The sequence below is a fragment of the Ambystoma mexicanum genome, chromosome 11, assembly GCF_040938575.1.
Source record: "Ambystoma mexicanum isolate Mex_15411 chromosome 11, UKY_AmexF1_1, whole genome shotgun sequence".
Lineage (NCBI taxonomy): Eukaryota > Metazoa > Chordata > Amphibia > Caudata > Ambystomatidae > Ambystoma > Ambystoma mexicanum.
The window spans coordinates 760,785,583-760,807,838 of NC_090934.1; the positions used below are offsets into that span (position 1 = coordinate 760,785,583).

General features: G+C 45.4%; 1 protein-coding gene across 4 annotated transcripts in view; it reads left to right on the forward strand.

The window, feature by feature from the left end:
* The window catches only part of SBF2 (SET binding factor 2), a 2,983,421-nt gene that overhangs the window by 2,473,708 nt on the left and 487,457 nt on the right, over positions 1-22,256 (forward strand). For all 4 annotated transcript variants that reach the window (XM_069623660.1, XM_069623661.1, XM_069623662.1 and 1 more), the window contains exon 27: positions 21,363-21,559. In XM_069623660.1, coding sequence (XP_069479761.1) covers positions 21,363-21,559 — 197 coding nt within the window. The remainder of the gene's footprint in view (positions 1-21,362; positions 21,560-22,256) is intronic.

Consider the following 22,256-nt stretch of genomic DNA (forward strand, 5'->3'; position numbering starts at 1 on the left):
ACACAAAGCATTCCTCCTTCGAAGTTCTTCTTCCCAAGTGAGCTGTACTGTCCAGGTAATCATTTAGTTCGAAATCATCCTCTTTGGTACTTCTTTAAGGCTTCATTCTTCTCATGTGACCATCTGTAATCATTTCATGAAGGAAGTGTGTTAGCATAACTCCTTCTAGCTGGGTTGATCATGGGTGCACCTACATGTGTTATCTGAGTAGGAGAAAGTTCAGAAAGTTTCATCCTCTCAACAAACATTTAGGCATGGAAATGTCTTGCAAAATCTCCATGTCTGACTGAACCATCTTTGGGTCATTTATCACTGGACCAGGTGTAATTTCATGCATTACCTGTATAGGCTTACCGTCCAACAACCTCTTTTCTTGCCTGTCTTGCCAGGCCTGTCTTTTGTGTCCTAAAAGGGTCTCTAAGACACTTCATGCATGTGAATGATTGTTAGTGACACTTATCTCAGACACGGGCAATTTGTCATCTTTCTTTGTAACAGGAATGACTACAGAGGGTCTTGGGTGCCTAGTAGTTGCCACGATTGTACCTTCCTTCTGTTCCGGAAGATTCACAGGAGTCTTCGCTCCATGTACATTTATGCAATATGACATATGTACTGTGAGAGAGAGCAGTATTATTATGAACAAGATACAAGCATAAATGATGCATAGGTACGACCATTTACAGCAACGACATTTACAGCAACGACTTATTTTACATCGTGGATGTCAACCCAGAATCTGGCATAACGATGTTACTACTAACACTTCCCATCTTTATTGCCTAAGGAAGAAAAAAGTAACTTTAATACATCAGTATTGTATACTGCTTCTTGAAGCTGCTATCTTGACTCAGCAACTTGTCCTCGATCAGCTGTCTGCTTATTGGATAACAAGAACAGACTCTCAATATATCCCTGCAACCAGTTTTTAACCAGATGAAATTGTGGGTGCCGTTCCAGCAAGAAGAAAACCTTTCTTCAGTAAGTCCAAACAAGTTCAATGACATATACCAGTACCCAGTCGATTCCTCGAATCTGGCTCAGACCAGATGACATGATGAATTTCTTTCAGCATAAAACAAAAGTTCTATCTGACCAGCAATGTTTCGATCTTTCCCTTGAAGGAAAGTTTAATTTGGGCCTCAGGTTCTCACAGAATAAGCGTTTACTTGCAGTGTGACGCCTCTCAAGATTTCATTTAGTGCTGCATTGTTTCTCGGATCCTTTGGGAATGTGTGCACATCAGTGTATATTCCAACAAGATGCAGGTATTCTTCAATCAGACGATAGAAAACCACACTGACCAGTCTGTGAGCATCATCAGCTGATCCTCTGGCAACTGCAAAACTTGCTCGATGATTGCTGTGAGCAACCTCCTTACGATCGGATCATTCTTAGGATCTTGCTGAAAAACATGACCGCTAGTAGTAGATAAGTTCGCAAAATGAAGAGAAAAACTTCAAATATAATCCTTGAAATGTTGTCATTGGGAATCACCATGGGCAAATCCAAGCAGAAACTCAGTGAGAAATGAAAAGTTTCCTCCTATGTCATAGGGGCCTGTAGTCCATAATGAAACTGGCACATTCAACATATCTTTGTCAAAATACTCAGGATGTTTTTGTCTGGCTGGGCTGCATTACAGATTTGCCCTCCAGGGAGGAATAGGCACCCTGCAGGGGCTCCCCGGAACTGCCGCTGGACTTGGGGACTGTCAACCCACATGGGAGACAGGCACCCAAGACCAGAGGCATCACCTCCGACTATCCTGGAGTTCTGGCTGGCCTGCGTTACAGCTTTTCCCCACGAGGTAGCCCCAGCAGTGTGCCAATCCCTCCCCGGAGGGAATAGCTGTAACGCATGTCCCATGACCCCCTATCACCATGGAGCTCTGGCTGGGTTGCATTACAGCATCTCTCTATGGAAACGGATGGTGACCCTGCTGAGGCTCCCTGGAGCCGCCGCTGGCCTTGTGGACGGTCAACCCACATGAGGGACATCCGCCCAAAGCCAGGTACATCACCCCCAACCATCCTGGAGCGCTGGTTGGGCTGCGTTACAGAATTTCCCCCAGGGAAGGGACGCAGACCCTGACGGGGCTTCATGGGGCAGACGCTGCACTTGGGGATGGTCGTCCCATATGGGAGACAGCAGCCCAAGGCCAGGGACATTACCCCCATCTATCCTGGAGCTCTGCCTGGCATGCATTACAGCTTCTTCCTTCGGGAAAGGTTGGGGACCCTGCCGGCGCTACCTGGGACTGCCGCTTTGCTTGGGGATGGTCGACCCATATGGGAGACAGCCACCCAAGGCCGGGGACATCACCTCCAACCGTCCTGGAGTTCAGACTGGGCTGAATTACTGTTACGCTCACCTGGTATCCACGGGGACGTCACCCAGCTGCCAGAACCCTGGTGCCCTTCTCGGTCGCTCCCGGGTATTATCAGCGGGGAGTTCTTTCTGGAAAACAGGTGGACAATGTTCAAGATAGAGCAACTGGAGAAATGACCACCCAACTCCCGGTATGCCCGCAGTGCCTCCCGGGCCTTTCCTCACCTTGTTTTGGGCTTTGGCGAGCTCTCCGTCCTGCCTTCTTGGCAGGGGCGCGTTGTCCTCTGTGGGCGATTGCAATCGAGTTACTTCACTGATGCTGCCCTTTTGAGTCTCTCAGGTAGGTCTTATTACGGTTATTCTGTAAGCCTTTCTTTGAACTAATCATGTCTTTTCTCTCCCAGTAGGTGCGCGAGAGTCCGCTGTGGGCCGTTGGCTGGATTTCGGCTCACTGGCGAGTGATGGTGTTTCGGGAGCGCCTCGATGCGGTAAGTGGGCGCTATGCATAGCGCCATGGTGCTGTGCTTCTGCTAACCTGTTGTCTTTTATTCCCGTTGGCCGCTGCGTTCACCTAAGCAAGAGGCTCCTAAGCGGTGCTGGTCGATGGGCGACTTGAGAGGTAAGTTGCCGGCTCTGATGTAAATGTCTCTTTTCTCTCTTTTTGGAGGTTCGAAGATCCAAGAAGCTTGCTGTTCCTTGGGTGCTGATTGCAGTCTGCGGTGGAATCTCAGGTAAGCTGCTGAAAATAACGATGTCCCTTTGTTTTGTAGGTGCAGACTTTTCGAGGTTCGAAGATGCTGCAGAACACGATGAGCATCACTTTGCTGGAATGCAAAGTAACGCGAAGCGTTTACTGGAGTTCGGGTGTGGTTTATATAGCCTCCGGGCATCCCAGGTATCACTGGGCCTGCCACACCCAAAATGCTAGACCGCATGGTTCAGTTTAGGAACTGAGCCATGTGGAGGCATCCATGTTGTTGCGCAATGCCCTTATGGGCCCTGATTACTGCTCTAGCATTTGAGCCTGGCGCCAAAGGCGCCAGGACTGACTCCAAGAGAGTCTGGGGGCAAATGTCAAGGCCCTTGAGGGCCTGATGGGGGTAGAAGTAGCCCACCTGGCCTGGCTATCCAGGCTTAGGGCAGGGATTGTGACAGTTACAGCTTTTCCTGCCGGGGAGGTATTGGAACACTGCCTGGGCTCCCTGGTGGGGAAAAGCTGCACAACAGGCCAGCCAGAGCTCCGGGATGGTTGGGGGTGATGTCCCTGGCCTTGGGCTGTTGTCTCCCATGTGCGTTGACCGTTCCCAAGCATTGCAGCGGTTCCAGGGAGCCCAGACAGGGTCCCTGTCCTTTCCCAGATGGAACAGCTCTAACGCAGGCCAGCCGGAGCTCCAGGATGGAGGGGGGTGATGTCCCTGGCCTTGGGGTTCTGTCTCTCATGTGAGTTGACCGTCCCCAAGTTCAGCGGCAGTGCCGGGGAGCCCAGGCAAGGAACAGCTGTAATGCAGCCCAGCCAGAGCTCCATGCTGGGCTTGGGGATAGTCGAGCCCCATGGTAGACAGGTGCCCAAGCCTTGGGTCATCACCGCCGACCATCGTGGAGCTCTGTTAAAGAATTTCCCTCTGGGAATGGATGGGGACCCTTCCGGGGCTCCACACATGGGGGACGGGTGCCCAAGGCCTGGGACATCACCCCCAACCCTCCTAGAACTCTGGCCTGCCTGCATTACAGCTTCTCCCTCCGGGAAAGGATGGGGACTGTGTCGGGCCTCCCTGGAACCAGCGCTGGGCTTGGGGACATTCAACCCACATGGGAGATAGCCACCCATGGCCAGGGACATGACCCCCTTCGATCCTGGAGCTCTGGCTAAGCTGCTGCTATTTGCTACTGTTACACAACCCTTTAATTTCCCAAATGTAACCTACATTTAGTCGCTGCTTTAGGCACTGCATGCTTTTTTAACCTGCACAAGACACCTATCGTTCAAAGGGTCTGCCTGCGCTCTTTCAAAAAATGTATGCTTGCCATTCCACACCACCTTTGTTTCCTTATTTTCCACATGCTAAGTACATCTGGTTAGCTCATCAGCATAAAAATCCTGTTCCTTGGCTCCATTTTTGGCTTTTGGTATTGCTTCTTTTGTGAAACATTACGAAAAATGTTTGATTTCCTAACTAGAAGAGTCAGGGGGAATGTAGCGATGCATTGCTTTTCTCAACATTCACGGGTCCAAACTTGTCCAGCACATACCATTTTGTTCTGTCATTTTTCAATTTTCTTCACATCTTCACAAACTATGGGAATTTTACCTACATAGTTGTTGCATGACCTGTGCAAATGACCCCTTCCTAAACCTGGAATTTTGTATACTTTTCAGAAATGTATGCCTTTCTATCTTCCCATTAAGCTTTCCTACCCTCCTCTTCCATTCCCTCAACGCATGTCCTATTGGGAAAAAAGGGAAAAACTTGCCTACCTCTCACAAAACTGATGGAACCTTATATAAATATGGATTTTTTGTTTCCACTCAACCTGTTCTTTAAAGTCTGTAAAACGGTGAATTCAGAACAGCAAACCATTTGTTCCTCGCTCCTACAAGGAAAAACCCACAGGCTTCTTTGTACATCATTTTATTGGCATTTTCTGAGAAAACACAAAATGTGCTCTCTTTTTTGTTATTTTCTCTCACCCCATACAGCAACCTAGGATTCCTTGATGGCGTTATGACCGCCTACATGTGGGAAGAAAAGGAGCCAAATTTGGCTGAGATATCTCATGGAACATAAATGTTACAAGGGATTGAATGGCGACATACCAAAATCTCCAAAAAAGGGCTCAGCACTGGGAGGGATATCCCTCAGCAGTTAAGGGGTGAAACAAAGTTTGGTTCAGTTCAACACAACTGATGTTTTCCTTCAAATGCAACCTTCCACTTGTGAAAGTAAATGTCTCTTTCATAAACACGTGTTCTACAAATCGCAACAATGGGTGTCTTTCCCACTATCCTTCTTGATAAAGCAAAAATGTCTTTCTCTCAAAACATACGTTCATAAACCAAGCAATTATCAGCATATCAACTGTCTTCAAATGGAATGCCTCTGTGTGGATTGCACAGCAACTACTTCTAGAAATGCTACACTTGTTCTTCAAATGAAGTTCTGTTAACATGCTCTTTTCATTACAGCCCTTTGCCACAAAACCTGTTCTTCTTTCCTGGTCCACTTGCCTGCGAGGACTAACTAATATTGGTCCATTTCCTTATTTACTCGCCTGCCAAGATGTAAGCTCCTACAACTTATGCTTTGTGTGAACTTTTGTTCCAAGATCCGCCACACCAGTGTCCTTTGTGGAGAGGGTTGAACAATGTCTGCTTCTCTTTATAGTCTCTTGACGCTTGGTAATGCGGGTTATAGGTTTCCCCAGTTGGTATCCCAGATAAGGGGAGTTGCGCCCTGGTTGTCTTAATAATCTTCCTTTGCAACCTCTAGGCTGTTGGCAATGTGGGTTATATATTTCCACCTGTTGGTGTTCCTAGAAAGGGAAGTTGTGCCCTTGTTGCCTTTCTTCTGCTCCGTTACAGCCTTGGCTGTTGGCAATGCGGGCTACAGGTTTCCCCCCAATCGGTGTCCCATGTAACGAGAAGTGCGCCCTTGTATTGCTTTATTTATTCAGTACTCAAAAAAGTAGTGGTTTCTGCTAAATGTTCGATACAGAGCACCCCAGGGTTACCTTTAGTTTTAGGCCAACTCAACGGTCGTCTTTGGCGTATCCTTTTCCCTTACAGGTGCTCCGGTGGACCTTCTATCTTCTTTCTGGTTGGCTTCTGCGGTCTGCACAGCTTCTTCCTGGAGCGTCGGCATCAGCTGGCGTTCTTCCGTCTGCTTCTGTGACCAGCTCAGCATTCAGGTCGGCCTCTGCCTCTGCTACTCCTCAGCGTCCTCCTCTCCTCCTCCTCCCAGCTGCAACTCATTCCTGAGTTTAAATGTTCTGCTAAGTTGTTGAGGTCTATAACGACTAGATTGCACATTCTGGTTAATGGCATTGATGATCCTTACTAGCTCTGGGCCTCTCTTCCTCATCCCAGTACCAAGGGCAGTATGGATCCTGAAGTCTATAATGGTTTTGAATTTTGATGTTAAATTATTTTGGATTGCATAGTAGTTACATTGCTTTGTTCTATTTCACAATATGCCATCAGTGTTTTAGGAATGATAGGGTAATCTTGCGTTGAAGAGGTTCTCAATTCCCCTGATAGGAGTCCCCTCACATGTGATCCTCCCACATAGTACTGCCCCCAGGTTCAGGTAGCGGCTGCCTTCCCCTGGCCACATGAGAGGAGGCCCATACTAGGGTTTCAGTGATGATCTCACTAAATTCGTCACGTTTCCCTCCAGTAGTTAGTCAGATTCTGGCAATTCTACCACAGATGCCGCTACACCCACTCCAACTCTGGATCCCATCTTGTAAAAGTACATCTTCAGGCAAGGCACTAAATACCACCTTGATATGAATTTAAATGTTGTCCTGACTATTGAGCAAAAACAGAGGTCTTTCTTGCCTTCTTGTGAACCCTAATCTAGTAGCCATCAGGGATAGATTCCCCTAATTCACTACTCTGCACCTTTATAAATGAAGATTGTGCAGCGTCCAATCATTTTCATTTTTATAACTACTGGAGACCAACCCCTTCAAAGAAGAATAGAAGGTACTTTTTTCAAATATTGTGAAAGCCTTTGTCACACCATTTATGTTTTCCCTATCTAATGCCCAGTGTTCCAACTGGCAATATCTCTTTGTCTCCTTGTTTCCCACCCCAAACATTTTCTTACAGGAGGCAAAGGATCTTATTTTCTCTTTATCAAAAGGATGAGGCAGAAATTCACATTCTCTTTCTCGCCATGCTCCAAATGCATGGGTTCCATAAGCACAGTAGAATTCAAGATTATAGTATAGAGTTGGGGCTGCTCCAGGGAAATAAGTAAGTTTCAACCTTCTAGCTAAAGCATCCCATACTTGCTTACCTGTTTATGGGACAGGCAGTTGTTATAGAGCCTCTGCCCACCACCTATTGTACTAGTCCTTCTTGGCCATCCTCAGCAAATGACAGATGAATACAAAGACTTCACCTGTTGGTGCATGTTTAGGCCTGAAAGGGTAAAGGGCCAGATCCTCTATCCTGCATTTCACGTACAAAGTAGTCACTACACATTTACTCTCCAAAAGACCTTGCCATGTGTCTCCTCCCTCCACACAGCGCATCCGCACCATGGTTTGAATGACCAAGAACCCTGGGCAGCCCTGGCAAGCTGCTCTAGCAGAGTTCATCAACATCATCCTTGCTCACATTGAACACCTCTGGACCACATGCACACGCCCCCTCATGCTGACCAATGCTTGTTCAGCAGTCGTTCATGCCACATGGATCACAACCTCTTCTCGTACAACAACCTTGACACCCTCTCCACCACAAAAACATGGTTTACCCTTTTCTCCCCCATGTTTTCAATGTCCTCCTCCTTTGTGATCACCATCCCCCGAGATCTCTCGCTCCCCCCGGGCATGCATCCCGAAATGCTGATTGGCTAGGAAGGGCTGGAGGCAGAGTGGCAATTATCCACAGGGGCAATTGGCCATTGGCCATCATCCTCTCTCCAAGAACAAGCTTGTTCAAATCACTCAAATGCCTGTTCCCTTTAACTCATAAGGAAACATCACCTCCCACCTCATCTACAGACCTCACATCAGTGACTCTTTCATTGATGATACCTCCAACTTACTCTCATCTGCTAAATGAGCGCTGGTCTTTCTCTGACATTTAAATTTCCCCAAGTCTTACGCTGACAATCACACTCGGTGTGCTAGTCTTGCAGACCAGTTTATGGTCCATAAGCCAGTTTTGCTCTCCCCCATGCACATGAAAGGCAACACTTTAGAACTAGACTTTACAACATCCACCTCATCATCTACACAGACCCTATCCCACTTGACTGGACTTACCACAATGCCATCCCGCTGTGCAGGGATCAAAATAAGGATTTGAGGAGCAGGTATTAAAAGCAGCACCTGACTATCAACCATTCCCGAGTGTGAAAGAGTATCTTCCTAGGTACGAGCAAAACTAACTTCAATATGAGATGCCAAACATAATTTTGTTATTTACATATGTTCAATTATTTTATTAATTTCATCTGCATGTGTCCCAGTGTTTTATTATACATATTCCCGAACACAGAGTTAATCTTAAATAGGTATGTGTGTATGGTATGAGATAACCTAGGAGTCAAAAATATCTCATGGTAGATGTTGGTATCCAGACAACTAGGCTCTCCTTGGCTATAACCAGGAGCTAAATAGCTCCTAGTAATTTTGAACCCTTTTGTGGATCAACCACTTGACTACGGCCTACAAAGGTCATTCTAAATGCTCCCTCACTCAGCACTGTTTATTGAAAACCTTGCCAGTCAACGATCTAGACTCAAACTTCGCAGAATTCCCCACCAAAGGGAATATTTTGGTCATCCAAGAATTACTCAACAACTCTGCTATGAAACTGGTGGACACTGATGCCCCCTGAAAATCAGACGCGCTAAGACAAGCCATCTGCCTGTCACGATTCGCGGGAAACAATGTCTACACAAACCGCATAAATCTTCATTTTCAGTATTGCAACGCTGGCGGTTGCCATGGTGCCCACTCAGATGCCATGAACAAATGTGACGTAAGGACGTGTTTACATGCGCGCCAGCTGAAGATCAGGTCGCCTTGGTTACCTGCCGCAAGGCGCAACAGAAACACGTTGTCATTCTCCCGTGTTTCCCTTAAAGCACTGCAGCATCCGAACGCCAGTGCTTCTGATAAAAAATCAGTTCTGTGGGTTTTTCTGCCTTCTTCCTTGTCATTCCTCTTCAATTTGACTGCCTCTTTGAATTTGATTTTTGTACCTTTAACTCTGTGCTCTGCAATGTATTGACCCATCTGCTCCGACCCTGGCTTGCCTTGTTTTCTCCTTTTGCTGTGTCGATTTGATTCACTTCATGCCTTGGAACTTGGGTAACGTGGAGTACTTTTCTGGCATTTTAACTGTGCGCTGTACTTCGGACACTATGCAGAATTTGTGCACAGAAAGGAATAGTTAGCTGCGCCCTCGTGACACCCGGGATAGTACCCTACTAACCACACTAATTACCCTTTCCTTTCCTCTCCTAGTTCTTTACTTGGATTATTTTTTCCTTTTTTTGATTTTCCTTTGAATATTTCCAGTGAGCTCCCATAGTGTCTTTTGCCATCAGACGATTCCTCAGAATTAAAAGCCTAGCGTCCACCTAATTAGGTTAGTCTCATATCCTTACGTTTATTAGATATCATCTCCTGCTACATTTTCACTTATTTTTTTTACAGCCTAGCGCATACCTGATGGTATTTCTTTTGCTCTTTCAGTTGAATCGCAACTCTGCCCATGAATATTTAACGGGCAGAGTGGTGCTTCAAGGGGAAGGTCACCCTAAGATAGGAGACTCCACATCCTGGTCCGGGGTTCCGTCTGTCCCAGAGAAGACTGGCTTCCGATCTCTGATCCCATTTGTGAGTACCACTAACAGAATCAGAAGCCTACTTAATGGAGACCCGAGAACACTTTGGCAGCACTAACGGAGCTAGTGGTCGAACTCTGCAATGACATGATTGTAGCTCATGTAATCCATCATCGGATGAGTGCTTTACAAGACATGGCACAAGCACCTCAGGGGGATGGTCACGCAGGTTCTGAGGCCGCTGGCCCCAACTTTTTTACTCCTAGGCAAAACCCTGTGTCGATGTTAATGTCTTCCCAATTTCTGTTGGCACCCCCTGAGAGGTTCAACAGCGACCCTAAGTCCTATAGGACCTTCATTAATCAGTGCAAACTGCATTTCTTATGTCACCCGCATCATTTCCTGACTCTACTACAAAGGCAGCATTTGTCCTCTGGTATCTTGTGGGTACCGCCGCCACATGGGCTAACCCATTACTTGAAATTAACAGCCAAATGTTGTATGATGGTGATGCCTTGATATTGGCCATGAATCGTGTCTTTGACACTAGGTACAAGATGCAAGCTACCGATTTGGAAGTCCTCAACCTCAAACAAGGCGCTACTCCATTGCTCTCTTACTCCTACATCCCGTCCCCTTTCCTCCATACTGCATGGGTGTCCCTCACTAGGTACGGGAGACAGAACCTTTTTCACCTGAAAAAACCTTGTTCCCCTATAAATTTAGAGGCGCGCGGGGGTGCAGCCTTGGGAGCATGTGCTCCCCACACTGCGCCCACCGGTGCCACTCCTCAGTCCCCATTGACGCATCGACAATATTAACATTGCCTGCTGACCAGTATTATTTGGGGGGAGGATTTTGGCACATATGGAGGAAAGGAGACTACGGATTAGGAGTATGTTAGTCACTACGGTGAGAAACTATTAATTACTTCTACGTCCTGTCCCCTTTCCTCCATACTGCATGGGCGATGACAACTGAATGTAGCCCCAGGGTGGGGAGATGACCCTCCTTAAGTGAACAGTTCGCATCCACAGGAACGGGCCGATTTCACCAGCGCTCCTGGGTGGCTACAGTTCATTGACTTTTATTATACCCGCAGTTAGAAATTATTAGTTAAAGGCGGGGTGGGGGGCTCACTTCAGGTTTTATAATACAATAGAACTTAAAACATCAATACAGTACAACACTGCTCATGTAGTTGTGTAAGGTAGCTGAAGATAAAGAAAGTAGAGAATATTGCATGACAGTAAACTAGGTACGGAAATATTTAGTAGGCACAAGATATAATAGCATGAGTGACAATGCACAGACTAAAATACAGTCTACTCTATGGGGTATATAAAGCTAGAGTAGGGTGGCTCCTTTTTGTATAATTTTTTTAAAACTATTTTCTTCACTTTTTCTCCACGCTCATACATGTACGAAAGTCTAAACTACACAGCCAAAATAGATGAGAGCCAAATACCTACTGTGTCACTGACTACACCTATAAAAATAACTTTCAAAAAGAAATAAAACACTGAGACCCCAAAATATATAACTGCAGGCATGGAACTACTCTTAACCGCGGGTACCTGTAGTCCTTCATAGCCTCGGATATGGCCACGAATAGAAAATGCTTCCTTCCCCCCCCAGGCTCTCACCAAGGGCCTCCCTCATCTGTGCCAGCTCTCCCCACTCGCAGATGGCCTCCTCATCTCCCCTCTCCCTTTCCTCCCACAACAAACGCTGTTTCTGTGGTGCAGTTTGCTTTGAGATGTCAGCTTTTCGAGGCTATAGCCGAGGCTACAGAAAGCTTTGTGTTGCACATTCAGTCCCTAGACCCCCTCCTTTTGTGCCCTCTAGCCACCCCTCACCTCTACCCTGATGGCATTTGCATGTTTTTGACCTGCAAACAACTGTTTTCCTGATTTTCATTTACCCATATGCTTGGCTATAGCAGTGAATATCTCGCGCATAGAGAGAAAAACAAGATGGCAGTTGTTTCATTTCTAAAAAACAAAACTTTTTTGCGTAAATCCCCAAGGTATAGTTATCTATTTTTGAGAAGGGAGCACTCCTTCCTCTGTCAAATATTTAAACTACTACTGCACAGAATAACCCCAAACCAAGCATGGATCGCGAGTCAACGCTCCCTGCCCAAGTTTCGGACCTGGTCCAAATTCATCCAGCAGTTTGGGCTGTGTGCTTTGCCAAAAATTGACCGTGTTTGTCAATGGGAAAATGAATGGGAAGTAGGCCGCACTTTGGGGGCGGCGGGGCAAATGATTTGATGCTTAATAACTTCTTTTTTTTAATGAATCTTTACGAAACTTTGCACTTTGCAGTCTGGGGTGGGCTGCAGGTTTTTAATCACTTTTCAAATTTTGGCCAAAAAAACGTTACTCGAATCAAAAGTTACTAAGGATAGAATTCTGGGGAGTTCCTATGGGAGTCCGACTCACCTTAACTATAGGGCGGCTATCGCCGCCCGATAATATATATGTATATATATTTTTTTTTTAAATATTTATTTACAATTAAACCAATACAGGAATACAACAATCACCAAGCAAATACAATGAATGAAAATGAGAAGAGAAAGAGAAAGAAAAAAAAAAAAAAAAAAAAAAAAAAAAAACACCCACCTCTTGTAATAAAGTCAACTCTTAGGACCAACATAAGTACACATACAGGCCATTTGCTAATACAGGTCTAAGAACGAATCCCACACCTTAGCATGTATATGCAATTTCCTCAATCGCCTAAATATCACCCTCTCAACATTCGCCAATGAAATCATCTCATCAATCCAACTTTCCGCAGTTGGAGGAATCCGGGACTTCCAACCCCTCAAGATCAGTCTTTTAGACACTGAAGCACCCCTAAACAAAAATTTCCTTTCTGACACCGAAAGATCCTCAAGCAAATCACCACATCCCAAAACCATCGTCTTAAAGTCCAGATCAATCGTGCAATTCAGGACTCGCAAGCACATATTGCAAACCTCATGCCAGAAGTTCCGTACCCTGACACAATCCCAGAGCATGTGTTCAAGAGTCCCAACATCCAAACCACAGCACCAGCACGCGTCGGAATCAATCATGCCCCTCTTCCTGAGCTTCTCCGGGCACCAAAACACCCTGTTAAGAATTTTAATTTGCCTTGAACGTTCACACAGATTGATTGAGCAAAGCTGTACATTCGCACACATCCCATTCCACATATCAACAGTAATCTCGCAACCTAAACGCCTGCTCCATTCCTCCACCAGTCCAGTATTATCTTTATAGCTCGCAACCATTCTGCGATATAATCTACTCGCCACCGACCGAGAGTCCACCGCCAAATTCTCCAAAGTTTCAAGTTCACACACATCAATCTCACCAACGCACCTTTTCAATTTCCTGTAGTCTGCCATGGATATATGCTCAATATCAAAATCAGCACATAAGAGGTCAAAATTAATGAATTTTCCGTCACGGTAAATGTCTCTAATCCATTGAACACCACCCAGAAACCACTCCGTCCAAAAAATAGGTTTACCAGCCTCAGTGATGGATTTATTAAACCAGATCGATGCCGAAGGAGATCTCTGAGCCGATGAGCCACACATTTCATGAACATCTCTCCACACATCTCGCAAAAATCCAGTCAATGGAAGCGTCTTACCCCTATTGCTAGCCGTCGTAAGAATCGCTCTTGGTGCAAGAGGACCCAAAGCACCCGCCTCCGCCACCGCCCATGCACCCGGAGACACATCCAGGAAAGGAATCAAAAATTGACAAGAGAAGGCAAGATGATATGCCCTAAAATTGGGGACCCCAAGTCCCCCTCTGTCAGCAGGGAGCTGCAGCTTCCATAACTTAAGCATCGGCGGTTTCCCATCCCAAAGGAAGGTTTGCATAGAAACATCAATCATTCTCCAATAACTTGCGCCAATCTTCATTGGAAGCATACCCAGAATGTAGTTTATCCTGGGGGCCGCCACCATTTTCAAAGCGTTTACCTTGCCCCATAATGACAGACGCAAAGTCGACCATCGGAGCAAGGATGACCCTAGATCACGACAAGCCTCCCCCAAATTTGCCTCCACCATATCATGCACAATCGGAGTAAGCCAAATCCCTAAATATTTCATTTTTTGAGTGCACCACTGGAATCCAAACCCCGTCACCACAGATTTAATGCAACTTCTTGTAATAGGTAAAGCCTCTGATTTCAACCAATTAATCAAATATCCAGATGCAGTATGGAACCGATCCAAAATCGCCATCAATGAAGGTAAAGAGACTTCCAAATTTCTCAAAACCAATAGAAGGTCATCCGCGTAAAACCAAATTTTTTGCATAACTCCATGGAAGGGTACACCCTCCAAGGTCAAGTCACTCCGCAGAGCAATTGCAAGAGGCTCAATAGCCAACACAAACAATAAAGGTGAAAACGGACAACCCTGTCTTGTGCCACGCCCTAGAGTAAAAGTATCGGATAGTAAACCGTTCGTCTTAACATTGGCCGTGGGGCGAGCATACAAAAGCGAGACCCACGAGATAAACCCATCACCCAGATTCATTAACCTCATCACAGCAAACATGTATTGCCAGTCAATACGATCAAAAGCCTTCTCAGCATCCAGGGAAAACACAGCTACATCATCGTCCAGATCTCGGGCCGCAGTTATGGTCAGCAAAAGATTCCGAATATTGCTGGAGGACCTACGATTTTTTAAAAAACCCGACTGATCTGAGTGAACAAGTTTCTGAATCAAGTCCTCAATACGTAACGCAAGAACCTTGGCCAAGATTTTGTTATCGGTATTTATTAAACTTATCGGCCTGTAGCTTGAAGGTAGAGCACAATCCTTGCCCTTCTTAAGGAACACGGAGATGGTGGCATGATTAGTAGACTCTGGAAGAACCCCCACCTCTCTGGATTCAACAAACATGTCCCTTAGAAGTCCCAACACCGCCTCCGGAAGAACCTTATAGAATTCAGCCGGCAGACCATCAGGACCAGGTGTTTTTCCTGAATTCAGACTCGCAATAGCAACCCTAATTTCATCAATACCGACTGGCTGACTCAAACTATTCATGTCATCATCCGAAACTTTAGGAATATTCAAACTTTCCAAGAAGCATACACTATTACTAGTAACACTAGCCTCATTTTCATATAACTTCATGTAGAAGTCTTTAAAAATTTCATTAATCTCGCAAGGATCAAAAGTAGCCACCCCATCTGTCCCTTTTATAGAATTAATGGCACCTTCTGAAATCTGCTGCCTTAATCTATAGGCCAGCCACCTGTCACATTTCTCTCCTTTCTCAAAGTAAGTGCTTTTGATCCTATATAAATCCTTCTCAGCTCTTGCGCCCAAGGCGTCATTCAGATCCCTCTTCAACTGCTTCATCTCCCTTCGCTTTGCAATATCATTCGGATCACGAATCAATTCATCCATCACCTCTGCAATACGAGCCTCAGTGTCTCTCTGCATTTTAGACATTCTATTCCTCCTACTACAGGACAAACCCAGAGCAATGCCCCTCATCGTACACTTAAATGCCTCCCAAATGACTCTTTTACTAATAACATCAGAAGAATTCTCAGTCACAAAATATTCAGCTTCCAGTCGAATCTTTTCTAAAACAGACTCATCATGCAATATAGAAGTGTTCATCTTCCATTGAAAAGTCCTGCATCGCACAAAATGCAAGGACAGGCCCAAAAAGATAGGCGCGTGGTCGGTGACAGCTATACAGCCAAGTCGGCTATCCAAAAGTTTGGCAGTCGCATCCCCAGCAGTAAAAAACATATCAATCCTTGAATAGGTGTCATGTGCACCCGAATAGAATGTGTATTCCCTGGAGTCCGGGTGGAGTAGCCTCCAGCAATCCTGAAGATCAAAATCCTCAAGTAGTGTCCGAAAAGAACAAAAATGCCCATCCTTTCTCTGTACAGCAGAGCGTCCAGTACTATCCATGGAAGAATCAATCACTAAATTGAAATCCCCACCCAGAATGATATTAGCTGAACCTAGATCAAGCAGCAACTGTGACACTTCCCCAAAGAAAGTGCCACGGTCCACCGAGGGAGCATAAACATTACATAGCACATGCTGGACTCCCTGTATTTCCACCAATACAGCCACGGCCCGCCCCTCCCGATCACTAGTGGTCTTCATAATCCTGACAGGAGAACCCTTCCGCAAAAGAATAGCTACCCCCCTGGACTTAGAGGAATAGCATGAGACAGCAACCTCACCCAACCACCCTTTACTCAGGACCCCAATATCCTCCAGCAAAAGATGAGTTTCCTGCAAAAAGTAAATATCGCATTGCATATCTTTTAAACTATTCATAACCTTTTGCCTTTTGAGAGGATTATTCATTCCGTTAACATTCCAGGAGGAGAACTTAAGTTGAGAGTCCCCGGCAGTAGACATTACATAAAATTCAGGCGATGTCAAAGAAATAAAGAAAATGAAAACAATAACACAAAACAAAAAAAGAAGAACAACCCCAAACCCTCTGCAACAGAAAAAGGACGCCAATGCAGAAGAAGCACCGGAGACCAAACCAACGCCCCAGCACCCCTCCCAAATCCAAGGTAGTCGTCAAATCCACTAACATTAATAATCAAAGTCATGCATAAACAATATGCATAAACATCAACCCATCAATCCCCATAAAACCCAGTAAAAGCAGTATTCTAAGTAGGTCACCAAAGAGTAGATATCAACCAAGTAAATCCCGCAACAAAAAGGGGGGGAGAAAACAAGGGGGACCTATTTAAGGAACCCATGCACCAAACAATGGACATAAAAACTGACCATGGCATTAGAAGAGAGCTCCACAACGACAGAGTCAGCAACCTGTATCAGGCCTTGACCCATCGTCAAACCCCCCAGAGCAACAACAGAGCCCAGGAGTGAGATGAGATGCGAGTTAGCTGCGGTAAAACTGCCCCCCCCCCATACTATGCCACTATCCGAGCACAGCACCTTCGTGTGCAGGAAGACATTAGTAAAGGTCCAGATGAAGGCCTGATGAGTCACACCCTCGCAGATGTTACAAGTGGGTGCCTCTACGGCGTCCGTGCAAAAGAGATTCCCTTTTGTCAATGAGGCAAAGTTGATAATGCCAATGCGGCAAATGTGGGCAAAAGCAGAGGCGATGTTGGTCCAAATAAGCCCCTTGGGGAACCTTGAAATGTGTGCCGCCAACAGACACAGGCGGAAACAGGTAGGGCAAAGTGAGGGTCCGGAAGCACAGACAGGCCCCATCGCCGCTGTAGTAGAGAGGCTGCAGCAGTACACACTATCCGCACCTCAGATGCGGAACACAGGCAAGGATAAAATGGAGCACCTTAAGCAAGCGAACGAGTGACCTGCGCCATAAGAGTATCATATCCTTGTAGAGGGAGTTAAAAGAATCCAAATGCAGTCCCATTAATACCCACGCTCACCGCCACTCACTCCACTGAGCACCGAGGTCCGGAGTAACCAGTCAGTCCCTCCACCGTGATCCAGCTGTATTAGATCCGTGGAGCCGACAGGAAGCCGCCTGCAATCCCGACGAGCGTCGGAGAAAGGAAAACACTGCAGCATCCGGAACCAGGAAGTAGATCCTCAGCGACGTCAGGAAAGAGACGGCACCACGGCAAATCAGCTGATCGGAGCCTCGGAAGGTGCTTTACTCATAGCACGGGGAGTTCACGGCACGCGTATCCGCATCATACGAAGTGATGAAAGTTCTTTTCCAACGGAAAAAGAGCAACTGTGGCGATAGAAGCGCCATTTTAACCCATAGTAAGTGACCAAAAATAAATCAAAATAAAGATAAAACAAAGAGTTCACTTAGCCATGTTATTATCATGAAGTTTGTCCAGCCATGAAAGGGCTTCCTGGGGGTCCGAAGTGGTCTTGCTACCTCCAGGCAAGATCAATGTTAAATTATTGAATCTGTTCAAAAAAGCCTTCACTTGAAGTGATTTTGCACGTTCTTTCACCCCTTTAAACAGTTTCCTCGCCTCCATCACCATCCTGGGATAATCAGGAAACAGATAGATTGGTTTCCCATTAAAATTGACAGACATCTTGCCCCTTGATGCCTCCAGCAAGGACTCCTTAATTCTTGCCAGAGTAAATGACACCAAAATGTGTCTAGGCTTCAGGCCAGGAAGTTTACCAACACGATAAACATTGTCAATTTCATTTTCCAAAGTGTCCACACCATAGCATTCCTTGAATATCTGTAGTATCATTGGCAACAACTTTTCACCTGTAGGATCCGAGTGCTCTGCTACACCAACTAGCCGCAAATTCCTCTCACGCAGTCTCAAATCCATCTCCAGGCGATGGTTTTTCCCCTCTTGTACATCAGCCTTCAAATTCTTGTAAGCTCTATAGCTCCCAGTAATTTCTGTTCCCATCTCAGAGGTTTTCTTTTCCAGGCCAGTAACCCTTGTATCCAAATGGGAAACTTTTCCATTCAGTTCTGCCATGGTTGTCTTAACTTCAGCCACATCTATGGCCACTTGGCGCATCAATTTGTATAGATCCTGGACACTCGGGTCATCCTCATCCATCACTGTGATTTGTTTTTGTTTTTTTGCTGTAGGATTATCAGGTTCCAAGATCTTTTTCTTGGAATTCATATCAACAATAAAGCAGCTTCAGGGAGGAGGCCAGGAGCTGAGGGCTCAAGCTGCTCTCACCTTGACCACCATTCCAGAACCCCTATATATGTATATATATTGCACACAGCCTTTGGCCCAGCTTACTCATGAATATGATTTTGATTGTATTCACATGCCGAAGGCCCAAAGATCCTGCTCAGACTAGAATTGGATCTGTGTGTCAATAAATCTCGGATTGTGGAGTTCCTTCAGCCATTTACCACTGAATGGCTAATAACCACATTAAATTGACCGCTCGTCAGAATGAAGTGTTGCTAATTGAAGGAGGCGCCACTATATTGGACCTGGATTGGTGGTTCCAGCCCCGTATGTGTCTCCTCAGTTTGCAATCTCTGCCGCAGATTTGATTGCCGTCTTTCTCAAGTCCCTCAGTTCAATGCTGCTGCTAGTAGCTGCTTTTCACTCTAAAAATGTTAAAAAATAATTCTTCCTTATACACCTTTACATTCTAAACCTCTTTTGTTTTTGCCCTTATTTCGAGTGCGGGAACTATCTTTATCTTGGCATTCCTGCTTTTCTCTTTCGTCCCTTACAGATTACATGGAACTGTGCTGTCGCCACACCTGTGCTAAGTCAGTGCATTCTTTTCTGCACTGGCGGCCTATTGCTCAAGGATTTCTTTTACCATGCTCTTTATTGTCCATTGGTCTCTTTATATGGCACTGCCTTCTTTCGTTGGAGATCAATTGGTTTCCGTAACGTACCTATATGCAGTCCCAGTTCTAATATGGCTTTTCTCCTATCGGTTCCTTGCTTCGGCTATTCTCACTGTGGTGTTCGCTCATTTTCGGTTTGGGCTCCAACTATTCGGAACTCCATCCTTCTCTCTCTGGGTCTGAGTCCAACTATCTTTATTTTTTCTGCAGTCTGAAAACTCACATTTTTTCAAAATGGCTCTCTTACCCCTGACACTCATTACCAGTGCCAAAATGCCAATAGTGATCGAGTGCTTTAAAAACATCAAAAACAACCCAATCTGTGCACAGAGACACGAGTTGTGTTGTGGGGGAAGGGCTGAAAGATCCCGCCTCCGAATCTGAGAAAGATAGCGGGAGGCTAATCCGAATTGAACAAATGCACTACTTTGACAAATAAATGGTGAACAGGAGAGAGAAATAAAGGCAAAGAGTGTTGGCAGAGACTGGCCATGTGGTAGCAGAGCATCAAATAACGATGCCCAGAATTCCTACTTCCCATTGGGTGCGGTGCCACCAACATTCTGTAAAGGTTGCTAATAGATTTTGGCAATGAGCTGGCGATTTAATGTCACATATAAAACCCAAACTATTGGCATAGGTGCACAAATAAGATGGAGATGGGATATGAGGAGTGACAGACAGCCTGTGGATGGGGTTTAGATTTCTAGACCCCCTATTGCCCACCATGACCTTGCTAATCGCTATGGCTATTCCTGCCCAAAACGCATCCTCCTGGGATCTTTATGAGCTAGCTTTCTCACAGCATAACATCCAACTAGGGCTTTTTATGGGGCTACATCTGAGATCTGGCACCAGATGTGTAGCCGGATCTCGGGATCCGGCCTGAATCAGACGCTCCGCTGGGAAGAATTTTTTTTTAAAAGCGCCCTCAAGCAAACTAACTTCCTCTGTTGACCCCATGCAAGAGGTCACAAGGGGAAGTACCAGTCCGCAGCCACGACCCGGTTTATTTATTTATTTATGCAATGTTTGTCAGATACATGCACCCGGAATATTTATCTATGCAATGTTTGTCAGATACTTGTATCCGACAAACATTGCATAAATTAATAAATATACAGGGATCCGACAAACATTGCATAAATAAATACCCGTATTAACATCACACACGATGCAGCCACCCAACTGCTTTCCGAGGGGAGCTGCAGGAGCTGTGCTGGGTGTGGTTCAAGTAAAGGAAAATGTTGTTTATGGCGAACAGAAATCACTGTGTTTGAATAGTACCAAGGGTGGAGTTAAAAAAAAAATGGAATGCAAATTGTGCATTTGAAAGAATATTTACTCAGCAACACTGGTCAAAACTATTATGCACATAATGAAGTAACTCATCACCAGTGCCAGGGAAGTGGTTTAAAGTGGAATTGATATATAGTTTGGAAAAGAAGCAGCATGAAAGAAATAGTGCCGTTTTAAACTATTATTTTGGACATTTCCTTTGATCGGAGGTCTACTGCGAGCTACGCCCCCCTTAACCCTGCCTCCTCCGGCATCTCCCCCCAACTCCACCACCACCCCGGCCCTTGTGGGATCCCCCACCAATTTTTTCCCATTTCCACCAATGGGGCTACCGTTGCTATTTCTTAGCAGCCTTCTGAAAGACAGTGGCTCAATTGTAGCTGTAAATCAGCTAGCACCTCGTGTAATAAAACAGGCTTAATCAAGTGTGCCTTCAGCCACTTCATTTTAAGTAATCTCTGTATTCTCTAATTTGGTCCCTTCATGGAATTCTTTTATAGACAAGCATTGGCAAAGCAAACAGTTTGAGCTCTTATCATTAGCATTAGAGACGTATTTACTAGACACTGCCATCACATGCCCAGGTTTTCGCACCATTTGCCAGCTTTTGCCCTCTTGTGCCCATGTAGTACCATTGTAGCAGTGCCTAGCAAATGTCTATTCCATGCCTGCACAACAACCAAAGCTGTTGGCTTTGGTAATGCTTGTTTTTGTAGTGCCTTGCAACAGAGAGCTAAGCATTATTAAGGGTTCAATTTGGCACAATGTTAACGATCGTTCTGCTCATTCCCCATCTACTAACTACTCTATATAGAGAAGACCTGATTTGCTTGGAATTGAGATCTCTCTTTTTATGTGGCCTATACAGTTACCCAGGACTTCTAGTAGTGCCTCAGTCTATTCAAGATGGCAGCTTGCAGAAGGTGGCTCGATGTTACCGGCATAATCGGTTGCCGGTTGTCTGCTGGAAGAATTCAAAAACAAACGCGGTGCTGCTCCGCTCTGGTGGCTTTCATGGAAAGGGAGTAGCCGGTCTTTTCAAATCCCCAAACACGCATACATCAGGTGAGGGCCCATTTTAAAGAGATTTTGCTTGCATTGTTTGAAATAAGAAATGGTTTTGTAGTTTTGTTTTAAGTAAACATTTAGTGTCTGTAAATTATGTAACAAATGTATTTAAGATGTTTTAATCGTATGGTTTCTTGGAAGGAGAATGTACATTTTGCCACCAATAAGTCTTTCTTCAGTTCTTTATCTTGTCCAAATAGCTGTTTGAATAAATACAAATATGTTTTGTATTGAATATAGCTGCTTTCCTTTCTTCACCATCTTCTGGAATTAGAATTAGTACATGGATTCCATTATAGACTAACTCTCAGCCAATCAGAATTCTAGGAATGCTGTCTATAATTAAGCTTTATAGAGCATGCCCTCGGGATGTCCCTCAGCCAATCAGAATTCTGAGGATGCGGTCTATAATTAAGCTTTATAGAGCATGCCCTTGGGCCGATTATAGACGACCACTCAGCCAATCAGAATTCTGGGGATGCTGTTTATAATTGAGATTTTTGAGGCTTGTGGAATCTGCTTACATCACATGCTGTGCATAGGCCGACATCTAGTGGAAGCTGCAGAGTATTACAGTTTGTTTTTCGAAACTCGAAAATGGGCGTCGACACAGGGCGTGCCAGTAATACTATCCCTAGTGTGACGTCCACTGTACCCATGATCCCTCACGCGTCTAGGACCCTCAGATTGTTTT